General features: G+C 37.5%; 1 protein-coding gene across 1 annotated transcript in view; it reads right to left on the bottom strand.

Annotated features, from left to right (window-relative positions):
* The window catches only part of LOC127632011 (rho GTPase-activating protein 35-like), a 116,337-nt gene that overhangs the window by 11,766 nt on the left and 81,268 nt on the right, over positions 1–23,303 (bottom strand). Inside the window, exons 4-5 of the mRNA XM_052110465.1 lie at positions 10,830–10,907; positions 252–383 (exon numbers count right to left, since the gene is read on the bottom strand). Of these exons, the coding sequence (XP_051966425.1) occupies positions 252–383; positions 10,830–10,907 (210 nt within the window). The remainder of the gene's footprint in view (positions 1–251; positions 384–10,829; positions 10,908–23,303) is intronic.

Raw genomic sequence — 23,303 nt, 5'->3', positions numbered from 1 at the left:
AATTAAGTTTTCTTTGGTTTTCACTCAATGGTTTTTAGTTTTATTTAGTGTTGTCTAAGGATTGTCTTAAAGGTTTACAATTTTGTAATATTCTGAATATACTAAATCCTTAAATGTTTTCATTTATTTTCTCATTTTAATTTTTAGCTTTTTTTTTTACTTAGATTTTCCCCAATTACGTTAATTTCTGAAAATGTTTCCATTTAGTTTTCATTTTATAACACTGCATGTATCTCCTCACTGATACTTACTGAAGGCCTCGACTAGATCCACCTGCATGCTGTACGGTACCAGAGGATCAGGCAGCTCTGAGAAGAAGCTCTTCATCGCTCCAGCCACTGTGTTCACAGACAAGTCCTTCTCAATCAGGTCAATGTTATTGTCTGTCAAGAAGAGAAATTCTTTGGTTAGACTTTCAAATGGAAATGTACAGGTTTCACAAAATATGCAGTGTTGAAGGGATAGTTTACCCAAACCTAAAAGTTGACTAAAATGGCATTTAATTTTAGTTGACAAAAATAAGATAGTTGACAATATTGTGCAAAATAAGAAAAACTTCAAATGACCAAACCTTAACCGAACATTCAAGTATTTGAAAAATGTATAAACTGCTGACAATTATTTAAACATGTATCAAACATATTAAAGTTAATTATATTTAATTTGTAAGATTAAACACCATGAGAAACCTACTGAAAACAAACTACTGAAATAATAGCATATGATGAATATGCTGAAGCATTAGCTGTATTTTTTAAGAGACTCTGTTGTGAATTTCTCATATTTTGAACATTTAAGGGTATTGAATTACATGTAGCATATTTTTAAGTTAGCCGCTCATTCACAACACAAGTCGCGGATTCTGAGTGACTGAGTGAGAGAACAGAGTGATGCACCGAATCATTGTGGTTTTCACGATCGTTTGAGAGAAGGCAACTGTTAGTTTATCATTCAGAGATGCGGTGAACTGCTTGTAACCCGTCCGCCGTGGTCTTTGGTTCTTTGTGGTGGACAACACAGCAAATCTCATTCGAGTTAACAGTCGGTTACAGTAGTACCTTACAGTAATACTCAGTAGTCTGTAAACTGTAAAAGCAATAATCTTGATACACAAGAATAACACACTATAATAATCTATCTCTGCCCAGACATAAACCTCTTATATGAGTCAAATGAGGACGTGGGTAGAATGTGTGTTCATCTGTCGTTTGACCCAGACTCGGTTAAAAGTTTCAAGTATGTACGTTACTTCCTTGGGCAACAAAGCTACACCTGGGAGCGGCAGTGCTGCATCTAGACCCGGCACATAATGTTGCGGGAAGCAACGCCCAGAAAGATCTCTGAGGTTTTTATACTCTCAATGATGTCATGGTTGAGGGACACGTTCTGTCGAGCATTTTATCCCATAAGAGTTGAGAGTTCGATCCTTCAGAAATTCAAACATAGGTGTAAAGTGAGCAAGGCTTCATGGGATATGTAGTCTGTTTTGGACTCCATTTGTTTTATTTTGGCACGGTTGTTATCAGGTTGTATGTAGGCCTCAGTCAGGCTTTATGTATGTAGGCTGTATGTAGGCCTGCCTTTGTCTCATATCAGAGTACATGATGCCTGACTAGGCAACAAGCAGCTTTGTCAGGTGTACTGACAACAAACTGCACTCATCATGACACTAGTGAAAGCAGAATGAGGATGCATCCTTGCTTCAAACACAGCTGGACAGAGTGCAATACTGAATGCATGGATCTCGAGAAGTGTTTCACTATGTTTATCTTGAAACAGCGACCTAAAAACACTGTTTGTTTATGATGCAATTCAGCCAAAGTGCAATGCTCCAAAAGCTTTCGCTTGACACCGCGTGTACAAAACTCTTATTATAAATCTATTTCGGACCGATTCATGAATTCAATTGCAAAACGGACTGTAGGCCAATAATTACTTCTGTTCAATAATAAATAAGTAAATAATACATTGACTTGCAAAGCAACCTTTTGTATTGTCTTATAAATGCTGTACTCGTTTGTCACAATAATGTAATGCATTTTAATTATCTGAATTGTTATTTTTATAATATATACTATATTACCTTTATAATTATTTGAAAATAACTATATTTAATCATTATATATTGAATTATTGACATTAATGTATGCAATTAATTACAACTGATTAAATCTCATGTAAATCGATAAAAACATTAATCGACTGACATCCCTAATTGTAATGACATTTATTTTGTGGATTAATCACACATATATAACATATGTTTTAGTGAGGTAATAAATCCTTTAGTAAAGTTAACTGCAAAGGTGATCAGCTCACGCAATTCCAGCCAGGAAATCCCCAAAATACAATGACTGGATAATTTGATTCGATTTAAGAAAATTTCTACTTCTTTACTTTCTAGATTTTTCCTTCTTAAAAAATATAAACCGTTTTAGTGCAAATTTAATATCTTATATTATCATTATAAATTGTGTCATCAACACTATGTTTACATATAAAACAACAACAGTAATTGTCAGTAATATTGTAGATGAAATTAACACTGCATACACGCATACTTTCAGAATCATAGAATAGAAAAGGTGCTGTTTCAGGTACAAGGCTGTCGCTGGGGTGGTACCATTTGGGCACATATTTGTATCCTTAAGGAGATAAAAAGGTAAGTTTTTTTCCCCCCCAGAGAAAAAATAAATAAATGTACCTTTAAAAGGTGCACAATAGGTTCTTAGGGTACAATTATGTACCCAAAATGAGTTATACATTTTATCTAGGTGTACAGAAGGTCCCCTTGAGATATCAAACCTGCAATGATCCAATAATAATACAACGTATTCCACACTATATGAATGTAATATTACAAATGGCTTACTTCTAAACCTTGAAACAGCTTACTTATAGTTGTCTCTGCTATATATAATAGGTGGAATAGGAGAAAGTAGGGCTGCACGATTTTAGCAAAAATCATAATTGTCGATTATTGCTCTTGATATTGTAATTGCGATTATTAATGTCGATTAAAACATTCAATTACAGTGTCATCACAAAGTAAGCAATCGTGTGGTTTTTCAGAGTAGCAGATTTCAATGGTGGATATGAGCTGCGCTCCAGTTACTTTTAAGCATTTTATATTGTAATAATGTTTAAGGTAAGGCAAATAAAAATGATTTTAAATGGATATATATGGTATAGAATAAATACAATTATTGCTAAATTACTGCTTAAATTATGCCCACATACAGTAAATAATTTGGCATATTCAGTATTCAAACTTATTAACTGCTGATTTAAATCAACCAAGTTACTGCGTTCAGTCCTGTGGTGGCGAGACAGTGGAACATCCATCCCGTTAGATATTCAATGGTGATCTTGTTCATGCAAGATCATCGTTAGATCATTTTTGGCCTCAGTGGTTGCACTTGGAAATTAAAACAGTCATTTGCTATAAGAGTTTGTGCAATTCGTGAACATTTTAAATCTACCAATACAAGCTGTGTGGCAAATGAGTCTTATTAGAGCATACGCGATAACAATGACGGTGATTCCTGAAATATTCCATTCATGCCATATTCTTAATGTTGGCTACACCTCAAAAACACACTTAGAACAGTTAAGCCGAATTAATTTATTGCTATTTTGTACAAATCAAATTCACATTGCCCTACTTATTAACATGACAAAACTAAACTGTTCTTACATTTCTAATAAATTGTACAAAGAAATCGAGCAGCATGACAAATTCTCCCATTACAATGACTGCTGTCACTTACTGCAGGTTTACACTGTTTGAGATCTGCATTTCGACGCAAACTCAATGCCGCTGTTTCTGCACTCTCGCAATGCTCTCATTAAAAACAAAGCGGTCTAATCAGCATAATAAATCAATTATTTCACAGAGTCTGTACCTTGATTAGAACGGGATTGTTTTAGTTTTGTCATGTTGCTCATTTGTGGTGTATTTAACATCTACGTTCAAAGCGAGCGGTGCAATATGCAATGAATCCAAAATAATTCCAAAGTGCTTTTTGCTCTTGTTATACAGCTTCATTTGAAGTGTCAGGTGATGTTTCTTCAGTATTAATTTTCGTATGCCATGCAAACAGAGCAAGAACATAAAGCAAGCATCTGGGCGTTCAGATGGTTTAAAACTTGCGCATTAGTACCAATTGTCATTACAGAGGACGGAGGACTAATCTAAGTGGCTCTGATTGGCCATTGTCATTTCATTGCTCAAAGGACATTTTAGATATTGGTTAGAATACTCAACTGCTGCAAAAACAAGTTGTAAATAGAAACCATTGATGCAACAGGAGAAGACTTATATTGAACGTTGTAATCATCAACTTTCACGATTACATAATCATGGCAGCCATAATCGTGATTAGATTTTAGATTAATTTTGCAGCCCTAGGATAAAGTATTGTAACATTGAAACAAAAAAGGATCCTGTCCACAGCACTTTATTACTTGAACTAACATTAAACAATGTACCCTTGCATTTCTTTACTTCTTAAATTCAGAGCCATCAAGAAAAAAGTAGACCATTAGACCACAGTTCATCCCTTCCATCCAAAGGCTCATTCTGAAAGCACCAACCTGGTCAGTCTACACTTGCTGTCTTGGGTAACTATTTCACCTGCCTGCTGATCAAGTGAAATCTGTTTCTACTTAAAAAAAAAGTGAGTAGTATGCTGCTGGTATACTACACAAAAACGGTACAAACAATACAAGCACAGATTAAAGCCATTAAAAATTTAACTCTCAGGCTCTGCTGATGGAGCTATGCGTTAATTCAGTGTGGAGCATGGAGAAATGGAGCTATAGCTATAAAGCACTTCCTGTTCATGACTTTGTAATCATTATTAATACTCATCATTGAAGAGACAAGCATTGCAAGACATGTTTGTACTTTGAATTTGCAAAACTACATTTTCAAAATCAAATGGTCAACATTGGTCAACTTGGTCTTAAACAAGCCCTGAACAATTTTATGCAGGTTTCAGGTCTTGTGGAGTGTCTACATAACTGCTGGCCTCACAAATAGTCGGTGGTTGCTAGATTAGTCGATCATCGTGACTCGACCCTAGTTTGTACTCTATCATATTATTTTGTAGTCCCAGCGTGTTAAATCCAGTGGACCCCAGATCAGTTTCGATAGGCTTCCTAATTCTGTTTTGAATATCAATATTGATATAAGATCAATATCAATAATGTACAACCTGATTATAAATCAGCTGACATTTTGTTGTCTGCTCATGGTGTAGACAGCGGGATGCTGCTGAGCACATACCTGCACAGTAATTCCCACCATAATTGTATTGTCACCTGGTCGTGCAGGGTTCTGATCGATCAGACGCGAGCAGTCACCTTCTATTAGCTCATGCTGATCCAAACGGGCCTGACCAGATCAGAAAAAAAGTGCGCTCACGGTTCATTACCCAAACCAATCTGCTGGTAATTAACTGACCTTCTCTTCTTGCACACGCACACACGCACGCACGGGAAGGACTGTAGAGGCAACCAAAAACACACGGATACAACACTTTCCTTAAACACATTTTTGGGAAAAAAAAGCCCAAACAAAAACACATGTTCTGCTGCCTCTTTCAAAGTATACACTTGTATATACTTGAGACTCAATGAATTTTTTTCACACTCTGTGCTCTTCATATTGACTTTATTGACAGTCTACTGCTTTGTTAAAACCGGAAGCAAAACAAAAGCAAAATGTTTTTTGGCGAATTCGACTCAAATCTGTATTTAGTTGTTTGTACTCTGAACACATAAAAACACATGAAATCTGTCCATGGAATGGATTTCATGGAAAAACAGATCTATATTTAGTTTAGTTGGAATTCGTCTAAGTCTGGTCAGTCACATTGTATTTCAATAGTTTTTTATTCACCATTCCAGGCACATCACGAATGTAACGTCATGCAAAATGCACAATAAGGTCTGGAGCAATGTCCAAACACATTTATTTCCTCACTCTTTGCTCACTTAAAATCTGCATATGCCATTTTCACTATGCATTAAATAAAGTTATGATTTGAAAAACAAACATAACTGAAGTTTTGACAAGTTTTCAAGTCTGGAAAATCTAGTTAAGTTTTCATTTTTTACTTAATTAAATTAATACTTTTTTAACTGAATTATTTAAATGCTATGATGATTAACTAATCAAATTCATAGCAATTAATCACATCAATATGTCACATCAATAATCATATCACTATTTGCTGAAAAAGGCAATCAAATAAACAATTAAATTTATAATTATTAAAAATTATTTTAAATATTCTAGTATTATAGTATTCTAAAGAGATAAGGGACAAAACATGTCTTGCATACAAGTCATCTTTTGTAAAAAAAAAAATCAAGAAATTCATACTAATACAAATACTGGAAAATGTAAATCTAAAGGATACTTAAAAGGAAATGTGTATACTCAGGGCATTTATTACTTATATTTAAATATTAAATAATTTCATTAGAATTTTTTTAATGCATGCTCTATACTTGGAAAGCACATGTAACTTAACCTGTCCTCAGCAAAAAGGTCAAAATGTTAAACTGCTTAACAGTGTCTACATTTTTTTTTTTTTTACAAATTCTCCCAAAAATATTAATATCTAATGAAAGGTTGGGATCTGTAAGATTTTTAATAATATTTTCCATAAAAAAAATAAATTGTCTAAAAGTTGTGCCATCACTTTGCATCAAATTTGTCAGATATTTTTTAGAATCCTGGAAAAAAAAAAAAAAAAAAAAAAATCAGGCAATGCTACAATGCTATGGTCAGCTATAACCCCTTTCTCACCTCCTGCTCATGGTGGATGAAACAGTAGGACAGGTCGTCTGGTAAGTTTTATATTTTTTTATATTTTAAACAATGTTTGTAGTCACAGCTTCAACATGTCAAATCAGTCATCCTATTATGATAATTTGTGTTAGAATTGTGGGATAATTTTGCCATTTGAGTTTAGCTTATAGAGACGGCTTCGAGGATAAAAACAAAATGTCTCCAGTGTACAGTTGAAATGTCAGAAAAAATGGCTCCTGTACTTAACACCATTATTAGATAATTAAAGACTTAACACTCTTATTGGATGGATCTGATAAGCTTGTTAGTGTATCGGAGTTTACATAAATGACAGTAAGATGTAAGTTATGAAGTAAATGCATGTTGTTAGCTGACACCTTTGTCTACAAATATATTCATTTAAAATGTATTTAATATAATATTTTTTTTTAAAACTCATAATTAACATGATTTGTCCCTCATCTCAAGAATCAGTGTCATCTTTCAAAGACATCAAGTTATTGTGGCAGTTTTATTTCCATATCACTGAACATATAGTTCCCTACAATTCAAAGAAATCAATTTTGCAGTTCATTTTGAGATTGTCCATCTGCCTGAGCTAGATTTAAAGGCTTCACAGGATGTACACTTGTATTCCGTGTGCACTATTTTCATTGTTACACATGGGTCACTTTGGACACTTTGAGCGTTCACTGTGTTCAGGTCACGATTCACTGGTTTTCAGCATCTCCAGCCATAAATGCCATGTTTTTATAATGCTGTGCCCAGTGTAATGTAGATTGAAACTTTGAAATATGCATCTCGAGACCCCTGCATTCTGTTGTTCAGCATGCATTATGTCTATGAACAGCTGTTGATGCCTGTACAGCTGTGCTGGCAGACCCCTGCTGACTTCAGCTCGCAAAAACAAAGATGGTACTTCAACCTTACGTTGTTCTTTTAGTCTGAACATTTATTGTTACGTTATTTACGTATGGTCAGGGGGCATATGATGGATTGCGCTATTTTTTTTTATCACACTGAATTAACGCATAAAATCAACAGCCTTAAATGATACTTTTTCTGTCAAGCATCATATATTATTCATTCACTGAAGTACTTTGGTGACACCAAATATGAATATCATGAATATGGTAATCATTTAGTGCTTTATCAAAGTACCACGGTATTAACATCTGATACCATTTCTGTACCATGGTAATGCCACAGTACTTTTTTGTAAGGGTAGTGCTTCTGAAGTGACATAAAATGAAGACAAGTATGCACTGGTATAATGTGCACACATCCTATATGCACTCTGATATTATGCTTTTGTAAAGACCCTTTGTGGGCAAGATCGATAACTATGGATCAGTCCAGATTAATTGAGGTTATCTGCTCTACAATGTGCTCATTGATGGAAATGTGATCCATGTTTTGAAAAACGGCAGCCATTTCTTTGAAGGCAGCAAGGTCAGCCTGGTGTACTGTAGCCCCTAGAGGCTGGCCCACTCAAACTTTTCCCAAAGGCAAATATGAATAAAAGAGTTTTTTACTGCAATATACATGAGCTGTCTTTAGATTATGCTGCTACAACAGCATGGTAATCTGAGAGCATGTAAAATCACGGGGGGCAGACAAGCAAACCGAGAGAGAAATATAGAGAGAGTGTGTTGAGGCTCAAAGAAAAGAAGACAAGTGTAATTGCTGATTAGTTTCATAACGTCCTTAGCTTCGCTACCATTGTTGGCTATATTAGAGATGCAGTATTTAAAGATTCTGTCAATAATTTATGCTTTTAAAAACATCATAATATACCTTTTAAATTATTTTAGTATGTTTGAGTAATATACAGTTGAATTCAGAAGTTTACATATACATTAGCCAAATACATTTAAACTCAGTTTTTCACAATTCCTGGCATTTAATCGTACAAAACGTTCCCTGTCTTAGGTCAGTTAGGATCACTTCTTTATTTTAAGAATGTGAAATGTCAGAATAATAGTAGACATAATTATTTATTTTTTCATCACATTACCAGTGGGTCAGACTTTTACATAGACTTAGTTAGTATTTGGTAGAATTGCATTTAAATTGTTTAACTTGGTTCAAATGTTTTGGGTAGTCTTCCACAAGCTTCTCACAATAAGTTGCTGGAATTTTGGCCCATTCCTCCAGACAAAACAGTCAGGTTTGAAGGCCTCATTGCTCGCACACTCTTTTTCAGTTCTGCCTACTAAAATGAAATTTGAAAGCCTAGATTGAGGTCAGGGCTTTGTGATGGCCACTCCAATACCTTATGCTTGGGGTCATTGTCCATTTGGAAGACCCATTTGTGACCAAGCTTTAATTTCCTGGCTGATGTCTTGAGATGTTGCTTCAATATATCCACATATTTCTCCTTCCTCAAGATGCCAACTATTTTGTGAAGTGCACCAGTTCTTCCTGCAGCAAAGCACCCCCTCAACATGATGCTGCCACCCCCATGCTTCAAGGTTGGGATGTTCTTCGGCTTGCAAGCCTCACCCTTTTTTCTCAAATCATAATGATGGTAATTATGGCCAAACTGTTCAGTTTTATCAAACCAGAAGACATTTCTTCTAAAATTAAGTCTTGCTTTTTCATGGCAGTTTTGGAGCAGTGGCTTCTTCCTTGTTGAGCAACCTTTCATGTTATGTCGATATAGGTCTTGTTTTACTGTGGATATAGATACTTGTCAACCTGTTTCCTCCGGCATCTTCACAAGGTCCTTCGCTGTTGTTCTGGGATTGATTTGCACTTCTCGTACCAAACTACTAACTCTATTCTCTGCTTGAAAGCTTCACTTTATTTAGTTGACCAGCTACTGGAAAGCTTGCTTCTAAAACAACCAGGCCAATTGAACTGTTACACTTGTGTAAAATCACCATTCAACAACTGCTTTATGCAGCACAATGAGCTAGTAGCTAACAGCTAGCAGTCGTGTTATTGTTTATAGTCAGTAATGTTTGCATCAAGTTTAAGATGATGTCATGGCGGTAGAGGTAGATTTTCATCCTCATTCTGACCTGGTTTTGGTGCTACTTCTCCTTTTAGACTTGACTGTAAACACCCACTGTTATGATTGGCTCTCTGCTCTTGACTGACCTGCTCTCTACTTGCCATTTCACTGCTCACTGCTACTGGGCAGGGCTACGGAAGTGATAAGGTATAGTAGGCAGTGATGTGTTGTTGTAGAGGCGGTCAGATGCAAATGTCTACCACAGTGTGACAGCACAATGTGGAGGAAGTATAGAGTGTAATTTTGGCAGCTTGGTTTCAACAAATGCTCTTTTTGCAGTGAGAAGGAAGTTTTGAGTTCTGAAACTTATAGGTACAATGTACAATGTACAATGACCTCTTATATGTTCAAGATCAAGGGAAATTTGATTTCTCTTGTCATGACCCCATACTAATATTTATTTTAATAAGCAACATTTGAGAAGTCATGGCAGTTTGGCTCTCTAAACACACTGAAGGCCTTTTCTATAAAAACACATCAAAACATCAGCTTGGTTCCTTTGCTTGGCTTTTTTAGGACAGGTAAATGCTTTTCATACCAAGTGCTCATGTTAACAATTATATTAGCCTACTGCTCTGAATAACCTAGAGGGTCAAGGTTTGGCTGATAAGCATCGGCAGTAAGTCCACCATTCTGCAGGCAAAAATCCTGTTTCTCTATTGACAGTCATTCAAAAGTAACTGTATATTCTGACAAACTTAAACCAAGCAACTGCATTTGAGATGAATGGGAATACTAGGACATAGCGCTTTCCAGGTATTACAGACATCCTTTGGCAAACCAGATAGACAAGTGGGCAAATTAAACAAAACAGTATTGCTGTGTCATGTCAACATGTTTAAAAGTTTTAGTATTGAATAATACAAATACAAGTTTCCTGTATTAGTCATGCCAATAAAGCACACTAAACTGAAACTGAAATAGAGTGACAAAACAGTGAGAGAGAGGAAGAAAAAATGTATGATTGTGAAAGGCAGTGTGACTCACCCTGGTCAAACTGTCGCTGCATGGTCTCCATCTCTGCCTTATTTCCACTCACCCTGTAGATCCCTTCTGTGCTCAACCCTGAGAGAGAGAAAGAGTTGACAATAATTAATCACTTTTGCACTCTATTCATTCTACACAGTCTTAAAGATTGAGGGCTGACAATGTTGTTATCTTCAGCTCCATATGTACAATGCATTACACATTTTTAATTTATATCTGAGGCTGCTAATTTTACGACCACACTCAAACTGTCAGATCTTTGCAGTCTGACTTATCAGGCTGTTCATGAAGAATGAACGCTGCCTCTCGCACCCTGCAGATGCAGACAGAGGCAAGAGGCAGACAACCACTTGGCTTGGCCCCTCTTACCCAAGCACACATAGAACAAGTACATTGATAAAGAGGTAGACAGACAAAGAGGCAGAGAGACATTCTCGGAAATGAGTCGGCGTGTTGCTGAGGCAGACCACATTGATTGCCTCACCTCTCCTAATCAATTATCCTAAAAGCTTTTCTGTAGAGCTTCAGGATGGAAAAGTGTGTGTGGCGGGGAAGGGTGTTTTCATGGCAGAGTGTATTTTGGTTAAGAATATGGGGGGGAGTTCAACAAAAAAAGGAGGAGAAAAAGATTGTAACACTTCCTATGTAACATCTGTTTTATGCAAACATAAAAGCTGCCCAGATTCCCCTCCTTTATGATTTCATATTATAATATAAAAGAAGAATAGCAATGATATTCTAAGATGTGGGTTGCATGATGCTGCCAAAATTGTAATGTTTTTTAACTGGTTTTAATGTTGTGGCTGATCGGTGTGTATATATAAACATCCCTTTTTCAAGACACTTTATTTTAAAAGATAATTTTGTAAAAATCCAAATAACTTTACAGATCCCATGCTTGATCAATGAACCATAAACAATTAATGAACATGCACCTGTGGAACGGTCATTAAGACACTAACAGCTTACAGACGGTAGGCAATTTAGGTTACAGTTATAAAAACATACGACACTAAAGAGACCTTTCTACTGACTCTGAAAAACACCAAAAAAAAGATGCCCAGGGTCCCTGCTCATCTTCGTGAATGTGCCTCAGGCATGCTGCATGGAGGCATGAGGACTGCAGATGTGGCCAGGGCAATAAATTGTAATGTCTGTACTGTGAGACACCTAAGACAGCGCTACAGGGAGAGAGAAAGGACAGCTGATCATCCTCGCAGTGGCAGACCACGTGTAACAACACCTGAACAGGATCGGTACATCCCAGTATCACACATGCGGGACAGGTACAGGATGGCAACAACAACTGCCTGAGTTACACCAGGAATGCACAAGTCAGCATCAGTGCTCAGACGGTCCACAATAGGCTGAGAGAGGCTGGACTGAGGTCTTGTAGGCCTGTTGTAAGGCAGGTCATTACCAGAAATTACCGGCAACAACATCAACTATGGGCACAAACCCACCTTCGCTGGACCAGACAGGACTGGCAAAAAGTGCTCTTCAATGACGAGTAGCAGTTTTGCCTCACCAGGGGTGATGGTAGGACTCTACCGAGGCCTGTACTCTGGAGGGGATCGATTTGGAGGTGGAGGGTCTGTCATGGTCTGGGCAATGTGTGACAACATCATCAGACTGAGCTTATGGTCACTGCAGGCAATTTCCACGCTGTATGTTACAGGGAAGACATCCTCCTCCCTCATGTGGTACTCTTCCTGCAGGCTCATCCTTACATGACCCTCCAGCATGACAATGCCACCAGCCATTGCTCGTTCTGTGTGTGATTTCCTGCAAGACAGGAACGTCAGTGTTTGCCATGGCCAGCGAAGAGCCCGGATCTCAATCCCATTGAGCACGTCTGGGACCTCTTGGATCGGAGGGTGAGGGCTAGGGCCTTTCCCCCCAGAAATGTCTAGGAAATTGCAAGTGCCTTGGTGGACGAGTGGGGTAACGTCTCACAGAAAGAACTGGCAAATCTGGTGCAGTCCATGAGGAGGAGATGCACTGCAGTACTTAATGCAGCTGGTGGCCACACCAAATACTGAATATAAACTCAGAATGCTATTCAGAGATGCAGGTTGGTGCTGTTTTGGTAGCACGAGGGGGACCTACACAATATTAGGCACATGTTTTAATGTTGTGGCTGATCAGTGTATATAAAGTATGTGTATATGTGTATATATATATGTATATATATATATATATACACACTCACCTAAAGGATTATTAGGAACACCTGTTCAATTTCTCATTAATGCAATTATCTAATCAACCAATCACATGGCAGTTGCTTCAATGCATTTAGGGGTGTGGTCCTGGTCAAGACAATCTCCTGAACTCCAAACTGAATGTCAGAATGGGAAAGAAAGGTGATTTAAGCAATTTTGAGCATGGCATGGTTGTTGGTGCCAGACGGGCTGGTGTGAGTATTTCACAATCTGCTCAGTTACTGGGATTTTCACGCACAACCATTTCTAGGGTTTACAAAGAATGGTGTGAAAAGGAAAAACATCCAGTATGCGGCAGTCCTGTGGGCTGAAAATGCCTTGTTGATGCTAGAGGTCAGAGGAGAATGGGCCGACTGATTCAAGCTGATAGAAGAGCAACTTTGCCTGAAATAACCACTCGTTAAAACCGAGGTATGCGGCAAAGCATTTGTGAAGCCACAACACACACAACCTTGAGGCGGATGGGCTACAACAGCAGAAGACCCCACCGGTACCACTCATCTCCACTACAAATAGGAAAAAGAGGCTACAATTTGCAAGAGCTCACCAAAATTGGACAGTTGAAGACTGGAAAAATGTTGCCTGGTCTGATGAGTCTCGATTTCTGTTGAGACATTCAGATGGTAGAGTCAGAATTTGGCGTAAACAGAATGAGAACATGGATCCATCATGCCTTGTTACCACTGTGCAGGCTGGTGGTGGTGGTGTAATGGTGTGGGGGATGTTTTCTTGGCACACTTTAGGCCCCTTAGTGCCAATTGGGCATCGTTTAAATGCCACAGCCTACCTGAGCATTGTTTCTGACCATGTCCATCCCTTTATGGCCACCATGTACCCATCCTCTGATGGCTACTTCCAGCAGGATAATGCACCATGTCACAAAGCTCGAATCATTTCAAATTGGTTTCTTGAACATGACAATGAGTTCACTGTACTAAAATGGCCCCCACAGTCACCAGATCTCAACCCAATAAAGCATCTTTGGGATGTGGTGGAACGGAGCTTCGTGCCCTGGATGTGCATCCCACAAATCTCCATCAACTGCAAGATGCTATCCTATCAATATGGGCCAACATTTCTAAAGAATGCTTTCAGCACCTTGTTGAATCAATGCCACGTAGAATTAAGGCAGTTCTGAAGGCTGAAGGGGGTCAAACACAGTATTAGTATGGTGTTCCTAATAATCCTTTAGGTGAGTGTATATATATATATAAGATATATCCCGATGCCCCGGGGCCAGTGTGAGAAAGATTCAGGCCAGTTGCTAAACTGTCACTTACCTGATCGGGCCAGTGCTGCATTTATAACATTAGTGCAAGCAAGCAACAAGTGAGAGAGCACAAAAATTACACGGATCGAACGTAGTCTTCTAACCGAGGAGCGAGCAAGAGTATACTCATCTCACAAAGACACGCAAATGCAAAATATACTGGATGCGCCAAGGCACAGTCGTGAGAACGCACAAGATCGTGCAGACACCAAGCGCACTCTTCAGCACTGTCCTCGCTCTGTTCCAAGTGTCTTAGCAGCAGCTATTACTAATGTGTAGAAAATAGCTGGAAAAAAACCCACTTAATGAATTTCGTAGTGGGATTTAAGATCTTGTGCAACATTTTAAGTATAAACCTTTTTTAGCTAAACCCCAGTTATACACATGTCTGGAAATCACAAGCTCCTCAATATCCAAAATGTAAGTATACATTTAATTAGGTAATGTTTCAAAACGTAAACATTAATTCGACATGATAATGGTGTTTGATATAAAAAGAAGCAAGATCACTATGGCTATTAGGCTATTATTATTAGAGCTGTCCAGCTGCAGAGTGAAGATGAATATTTGAAACAGTCTACTTCATATAATTCTCACAAAACACCTGTTACATGTCTCATTTCTGGACCATACAGGTTTTTTTTTGCTTTTGTTCTTTGTATATCAGTCAGTTTTGGTCATGTTTGGGTTGTCTGATTTCATGTTAATTAACACATTGTTAATTCACAGATTAGGCCTAATATCTACCTACTGTATATTACACATCACAACCGATTTAGTAGCAAGTCTGTTCTCTCAGCCAATAATCAAATCTTTTACTCAGTGAATAATCTTTCATCCTTCTTGTGAAAACATTACACATGGACAAAAGTTGCATGACAGCTTGACTAAACAAGTGACCGAAAACCCATCATCTCCTCCACAGACCACTTGGCTTAAAAGCACATGTGTAAATGGCAGGATGGCTGAGGTTCCTACAAGCTGTAATTAATAAAAAAAAACACAGTAAACAACACATTTATATTTCTATATATATGCTTATTCTGTGCAATATCTACTTTTTCGTGTCAACTAATTTTCACAATACTCATCAACAGTGTACTGACAGTTTAATTCATCATTTAACTCTTCTTCACTGCTTCTATCTCACACTGCCACGATGCTTCTGCTTCCGTAAATATACACATTTGTTAAAATGGATGCCGGAAAAAAAAAATACGCCCTGCTTCTGCCCTGCTTGGGTGTGTGGTGTAAAGCAGGTGTTAAACATTTCTTTAGCATTGTCCGGTTTCAAATGGATTACCCAAAATATCATACCAAGTGTAAATGGGGCCAAAGAACCTGTATATTCGCAAAATTGGTCTGAATTGGTTCGCAAACCGGTCAAAATTAAAATTAAGTCAGAAATATACTCTATTCAAGTCTTCATGTGTCATCCTTGCAATTATGCACTGCATTCTCAGCATTGCCACATAGTACACCATAGAAAACATTTGCATAAACTGTCATCATAAAGGGGTCATGAACTGAGAAATCAAAATTCCCTTGATCTTTTGACATATAAGAGGGCATTGTACTATAAAACAGTTAGTCTAAAAACAGCTTATATTGAAGCCAATCTGCCAAAATGACAGGATGTGGAATGTGCCACTTTATTAAGTAATAGTGTGGCTAAACACTGCCTCCGCAGAAGATCAACGCCTGCTTCTACATCATTGCCTGTTTAGCCCCGCCCACCGATTCAAGCATGTAATAGGTAAATAACGAGAGGCAAACACAGGTCTACCCAGAAACCAAACTATAAAGATGGCTCTGAAGACAACGAGATGCTGTGCATTGCCAAGTTGTGGAAATACACAGTCTTTGCATTGCCTTCCTTCTGGATTTCAACATTAGGAAAGAGTGGATGAATTTTATTTTTAATGAAGTTCCAGACCATGTCAATAAGAACTTGGTCCTTTGTTCACTTCATTTTACTGCAGATTAGTTTACAAACAAGGAACAATTCGACGCAGAATTTTCAGAAAGACTGAAACTAAAAGACGATGCTGTGCCGACTATATTGGATCTGACAGTAATGTCGCACCACACAAGTGTGAGTAACAGTTTTTATTATGTGGTCACTATTGCTTAGTCTGTTATTACAGATCATTTGATATATATACTGAGTGTTTATGCGATTTTAACCTAAATCACAGCAGCGTCCATCTATGAAGGATGCAAGCTGTCAAACATACATGCAGAAGTTTACATCATAAACTTGTAGGCCAATCATATCAGTGGGCGTTTACTTCAGAGTCCACAATCCGCCATGCCTATTCAAACGTTGTGTTCCGATGAGAGGGGGTCAAAACAGGACAGAAAATAGCCTATTTCTTCAAAATTATAATGTTTTTTGATGTACAAATCTTGATAACAATATAAGTGGACCTCAGAGAACAGTACAAAATTAAAAAAAGGCAGTTCATGACCCCTTTAAATGTTGAGATTTCTCTTTCAGGTCAACTACTGTCATGGTGGGGCAACAGTTTGAAGAGATCCTCACGGAGTAAGAATCAGTTCCTTCAAAACGCCTCAGCACTAGATTACTCTTAATCAGACACTGACTGCTGAGAGCCCTGATATAAAATGAGCTCTCCCTCTCATGAAAATCAAAAAAGGACTCGGAGACCAATTCTAATGTGACAAATTTTGAGAGAAAAAGAAGCCACAGTCATATTCGAGGGAGAAGAGACATCCCTTCAAGGACAGTCAAAGACAATACAAGGAAGTCCTTCCTCCCGTCTCTAGCACTCTTTTCTCATTGTCCATCAGTCCACCATATAATTTCACTCATGCCTTTTTGTGTCCATTACTTTTACCCTTCTGGCCTTCAAACTTAACGTCCAGTCCATTAGCAACATCAAGACAAGGTCATGATATGCCATTTACAGAAAGAGAAAGCTCTTTGGGACTCATTAGCATCTCTATAACTGAAGCTCATCATAATCTTTGTGATTAAAGCCCATCTAATGCACAGCTACCCCAGCAACATGTCCAAACAAACCCTTGCCGCTTCCTGTGGTCATCTTCAGCATATCCCCCAGGGACAGTTCCAGCTATTTCAGCACTTTTCCTCCCAAATGGAGGGCTCTCACACTCCTTCCTTCCCTGCCTCGCTTATCTAAATTATATTCTACAAACCTTTCTTAATTAAGCAATATCACATAAGCATGAGTGCGTAGGGCTGGCGATAAAATGATATTGATATTATTCAAAAACATTGTCCAATATCGATGATAAGCTTGACTAATTTTTCATATTTAGCTTATGTTTTACATCTAGATGTTCGGAATGTGTGTTATTAATAAAAAAAGATAGGAGTTCGGCAAAGTTATACACACGACAAGCTAAATGAATCACATACATGGAATCAGCCGGCAGTCATGTAAACCAGTAATGAGCTAGCTATATGGCTAAAATGTGTACAGAGGAAGACAGAACAGAAAACGCAACACAGCTATCAACTGAACACAACAGCAACTCCGACATCAACACCTTTGCTGTTTATTCATGTTCCATTTAGTTAAATATTTTTTCATGATCCAAAGCACTGTCAGGTACGCTAACTTGTTGACAAAGTCAAGAAAGTATTTCTTGTTCTTCATGCAATGTTTATTGGCAGTTGGAGCATCACAAGAAAGTTTTTCAGGGGTCAAATGTCCGCATAAGATGTTGAAATTGGCAATTTTTCATGAAAAAAAGTTCACACATATCATGTAGGATTAAATCCTGAACTTTTAATTATAAGGTAACTTACCCTGTGGAGTTCCCTTCATTCTTAAGGTCTAACAAATATGTGGAAACCATTTCCTCTCCCATTTATGGTATGAAATGCATATAGTGATAAAAACCAATATCTAATTATATAAAAAAACATTATATTATTATAATATTTTTGGCCATTTTGCCCAGCCCTAAAATGGAACAGGTAATCACGGGCATGCTGATATTCTCTTTCCTATGTGATATTGCTTTTATTTGTCAGGTCTATAAAACAAGAAGTAGATACTGAGTAACTTACATTGTAGACAAAATATGGATATTTTTTTTTTTGCTCTGCCAGGGAAAATAGTTCCAAATGAAACCAAAGCAGAATCAAGCGTTGCATGTGACGGAGCAATGAAAAGACTGACAGTGTGTCTGGAACGTCGCAAATACAGGCAAATGGAGTGACACAAACAGTGTTGGTATATCCAAAGTTTTCCTGAGCTCTCACTGGGTGGTGCAAAGATGATTCTAATTGCATGTTTTCTGTTCCTGGTCTCGAGACACAATGTTAAAGGAGCACCCAGTAACTTTTCACAGGTGTCATCTTGGACTCACACCTAGTGGTGTGGCTCAGCTGCGATTTCTCAGAGTAGTCACGGGAGGGAATGTCTCCTCAAACATTTGGGTGAGCAAAATAAATGACATAAATAAAGTCCAAAAATAAAATATTCCAAAATGTGAGCTCAAACTATTTGTATAGAAGTCGTCTTTCTAAAGTCACTCTGCCAAACAGTGTCACCCAGTGGATAATGTCTCTCAAGCCTCCCTTCAGCTCACTTCGTAATTCGCTGATTCGTTGAAACTAGTTCCATAGCGTAGCTTTCTTGTATGTTTACATTTTTTTTAAAGGAAACTAAGACAAAAAAACTGAATTAGGATTATTTTTGGTGTATACGAGTAAAAGAGGATTTTCATTGAGGAAAAAAAAAAGGGAGGTGTTCCATACCAGAATGGATGGGTGGCCAAAATGAATTCAGTGGAAAAAGTTGTTTGAAAAGTTGTTGAAAAGTTTTTAAAATATGACATTTCGAAGAAAAATTACAATGATAAAAAAAAAAAATTTTGGTGATAATACGATATCATCATTCACATGTGCTTTGTATTAATGGATGATCAGATATTCATCAAATAAATACACTAAATAACAACAATCATAATCTTCACAAAAATAGAGACCAACGGATTATGCATAAAAATGGGAACATTGCATTCAGCAGACAATTTGAAGTCTGACAGTTATTAACACACATTTACAAGCACTTAAAAAAAAAAAAAAGGTTTATTCCAGGGTTTCTGCAGAAAGCAATGTTGAAGTGTCATGTAAACAAGAATGCTGATTTCCTTACGCCGCTTAAGGCATTAAGAGGAAGCGGTAGTTTTCTACAAATTAATATGGCCATGTAAACTCTGGAATATCTGGAAATAATAGAGAATCGGAAGCATTGCAGGGAAATTACATTGGAGAAAGCTGCTTTCTGATGAGCTGTATGTATACGGGCGTAAAGAGTATGCCGCTTATACAGTGCATGTAAACTGGAACGCTGTTTTCTCTTGCAATGGGCCGCTTTGTGGTGTCCATGTCATGAAATGTATTGGTTGAAGTTGGTGATTTTCTTAAAATCTGCTTTAAAGATTTAAGAGATTAATTTATTAAATGAATACACTTAAAAAAAAAAAGAATACAATTTTATACACTAAGTTTGTAAGAAAAAATCTAGACATCTCAACCTCATTAACCAACTAATCATGACTAGATGACTAATTAGCCACCCTCATTTATTTTAGCTTCAAGGTGTTGAGTAGGGCTACAACCAACAATTATTTTGATAATTGAATAATCTAACGATTATTAGAATGATTATTCGACTCTTCTGCAATTATTGCAACTATTAATTAGTAACTGAATATTCAGCTTGTGCCCCGACTTAAAAGGTTGTATTAAATGTGCTTACTAACAATAAAGGACAAAATCATCTTTTAAAAATACTTCAATGACATTCACTGAATTAAAGGGGGAAAAATACTTTTTATTAAGTTTAATTTAGTAAAGAAATCACTGCAACAAATCATATTGTTATCAAGTGTTTTTGTCTTGTTTTCCATTTAAATGGTTTAAAAATCCTTAAAATAAGATACATTTACTTGAGCAGCACATATGATATTTAGACTTGCTTTAAGAGAATGTATATTAAATATAAGAGTATTTAGTATAAAAGTATATTTTTTCCACTTGGTTATAATTCTGTGAGTGCAGTAAAGACAAAATATACCTATATTCGAGATCTATTCTCTAAAAGCAAGTATACATATCTTATATGCTGCTTCTACGGTGAATGCATAATTTTTAAAAGGATTTTTTAAAAGGATTTTCTCTCCATTAGATTGGGACACTCATAGAAGAGGCACTGACCACACAGATAAATGCCCCTTTTGGAGTTTGTAGTAATTTACTTGACCTGCTTCCCTATTATTTGGATAATAATAGGAGTGGTGGTGGTGTAGTGGTCTAAGCACATAACTGGTAATCTGGTAATCAGAAAGACACTGGTTCAAGCCCCAAAGCCACCAACATTGTGTCCTTGAGCAAGGCACTTAACTCCAGGTTGCTCCAGGGGGATTGTCCCTGTAATAAGGGCTCTGTAAGTCGCTTTGGATAAAAGCGTCTGCCAAATGCATAAATGTAAATGTATTATTTGAACTTTAGCTATAACGCATTAAATATAACTGCATTTAAGATGTAATGCTCGACACACAAGTTTTGCTTCAGCGGAGCTGCAGCTCCAGCTCCACTTATTCCACAACGAGAGTGCTTCTGTATTTACTTACTTTGTATTTTTGCATTATAATTCCCTTGTACTTTGCGATCTACATCACCTGAAGCTGTGAAAGTTTCGAGTGCATCTGGACTGTGATCTGTGTAATTCTTCCTCTCCTCAGTCAGGCGTGAACTGCAGTGTTCCTCTCGTGCGTCATATTAGAGTTTAATGTGATCTCATGTTACATTAAATGAGATCAAACGACTATTCGACAAGGAACATTTTTGTCAAATTGTTTTTATTGTTAACATTGTCGATAATGTCGACTAATCATTTCAGTCCTAGTTGAGAGATACACAGTATTGCTATGTGTACAAAAGACTGAAAAATTGAGCCACCATGACCAAGCACATCTTGACTGTTACTACAGGACCTGGTTGACATGTCAAACTGTCATTTTTCTACAAAAGTTAAAACCTTTGTAAAAGCAATTCTGAGTAATTCTGACGAGGTTGTATTGTTCAGAAGGGTAAGGCAGTTTAAGTGTGTGTGTGTGTGTGTGTGTGTGTGTGTGTGTGTGTGTGTGTGTGTGTGTGTGTGAGAGAGAGTGTGATTGTGTGTGCGTGCATGTGCACATGTTCTCTGATGCTCATGCTGAGGGTGCGATCAGTGAATCATGCTGTAGGCTATGGTAGAAGCAAGTTCCACCAAGAGAACACAAAAAAAGAGCTGCGCCCGAGAGATTGTTCACCATTTCTGCTCTCTGATATCGATCTCAATGAGGGAGTTATCAGGCAGAAAATTACCGCAAGGGGCATGGAATCCCATAGCTTACACACACACACATTGAAACATGAAAAGGGAGGGCAAAAAGACAGACATGAAGAATGTAAAGACCATAAAATATAAGTGACAAAGATCAGTAACAGAAATAAGAACATTAATAATGACAGGCTATTGCCTCAGCACTGCCTTCTAGTGTTTCACACACACATATTCCAATGGGTGGGGTCCACGGCAAAAGTATGCTTCAGTTTTCCAGTTAAAGATAAAACGTGCGTGAGATGTATTTCATAGCCAGCAGGGTTCACTAATGTCTTATACATATACAATCATTGTTTGACAATATTTGTTCTTAAATTTGTCAAAGCAGTTGCACTTCACTCATTAAAAACACCAGTTTGCAATGGGAGTTTATGCGATTCTATGCTAATTGTGGCAAATCGGGACTTAGAACAGTGGAAATCATAATGTCAAACCCTGGGTTTCTCCTGGTCCAGATGAAAATCTACACTGGTGTAAACCCCTCACAGCACATTTAGTCTTTTTTTTTGTTCAATTTGGATAAAGATCTAAGCAACGAGAGCCACACAATACAGTCAATACTTTTACATTCATATAACATAGCTACAGCGGGTTACTGAGCAAAATGCAGAGGGCAGTTATGGTCCGTTTTACACGCTGGACAAAGTCGAGCTAAAATCGATTTATGTAGAGTAGGTCTGTTAGTCCCTCTTCTCAAAAATATTAGACTTCTTACAAGCCAAACATAGTCAAATCGAAGGGCACTGAGAAACACGGCATAACATATATGTAAGTTAAGAAGAGTTATTTCTAATTATTTAATTATTATTGTGCATATTTTACTATTTACATGTAACCCGAGCAAAATGCTGAACCCAACTCTAAAAGTCTATACTGTGACTCCCCATTAAATGTGTTAAGCCATAACAGGCCTGTTTATGGGGTAAATCAAGTGTGCAAATGATAAATGTTGAGCTAGATTGATGTAAAAAAAAGAAAAAGAAAAAAAAAAGAACCACCACTACAAAATCCAACCTGTTTGTTCACATGTTTAATTACTATAATTAGATACGTATTCAATTTATTTACACATATGAAAGACTCAGATTGGATTAAAAAATGTCAGATTCAATGCCCTTGTGGCTGTTAACACACTGTCATCCAATTAACAGATCTGTCTCACATGTGAGTGAAAAAGAACAGATTTGGGCCCTATTCAGCTGCGGTGTGAATGGAGCCTTATTGTCTTAGTACAACTGAAATGGAACTTTTAAAGTACATTGTAACAGTAAGAAGTATGGGCAAGGAGGAGGCGGGAACCGGATGAAGCATCAAAGTAAGATTTTCATGAAAACATATCAAAACACAAACACGGCAGCTGCCTGTGGCTCTCTCTCTCTCTCTCGAACTGCCGCATCTGGCTCAGCCTTATCACTCTCCTCGGCTGATTATCCCGATTGGGGGCCGGCCGTGCGCACTCACAGCCCGGCCTCGCCCTTCTCCTCATCACATGCATGTTTACATATGGAATGATTTTACCATGGGTAAGTTGTGTTCTTAGACACGACACAAAGCGGATTAAATGGAACAAACAATTCTTCTGCCAAGT

The sequence above is a fragment of the Xyrauchen texanus genome, chromosome 38, assembly GCF_025860055.1.
Source record: "Xyrauchen texanus isolate HMW12.3.18 chromosome 38, RBS_HiC_50CHRs, whole genome shotgun sequence".
Classification (NCBI taxonomy): domain Eukaryota; kingdom Metazoa; phylum Chordata; class Actinopteri; order Cypriniformes; family Catostomidae; genus Xyrauchen; species Xyrauchen texanus.
This window is presented reverse-complemented; position numbering and strand designations above follow the sequence as displayed.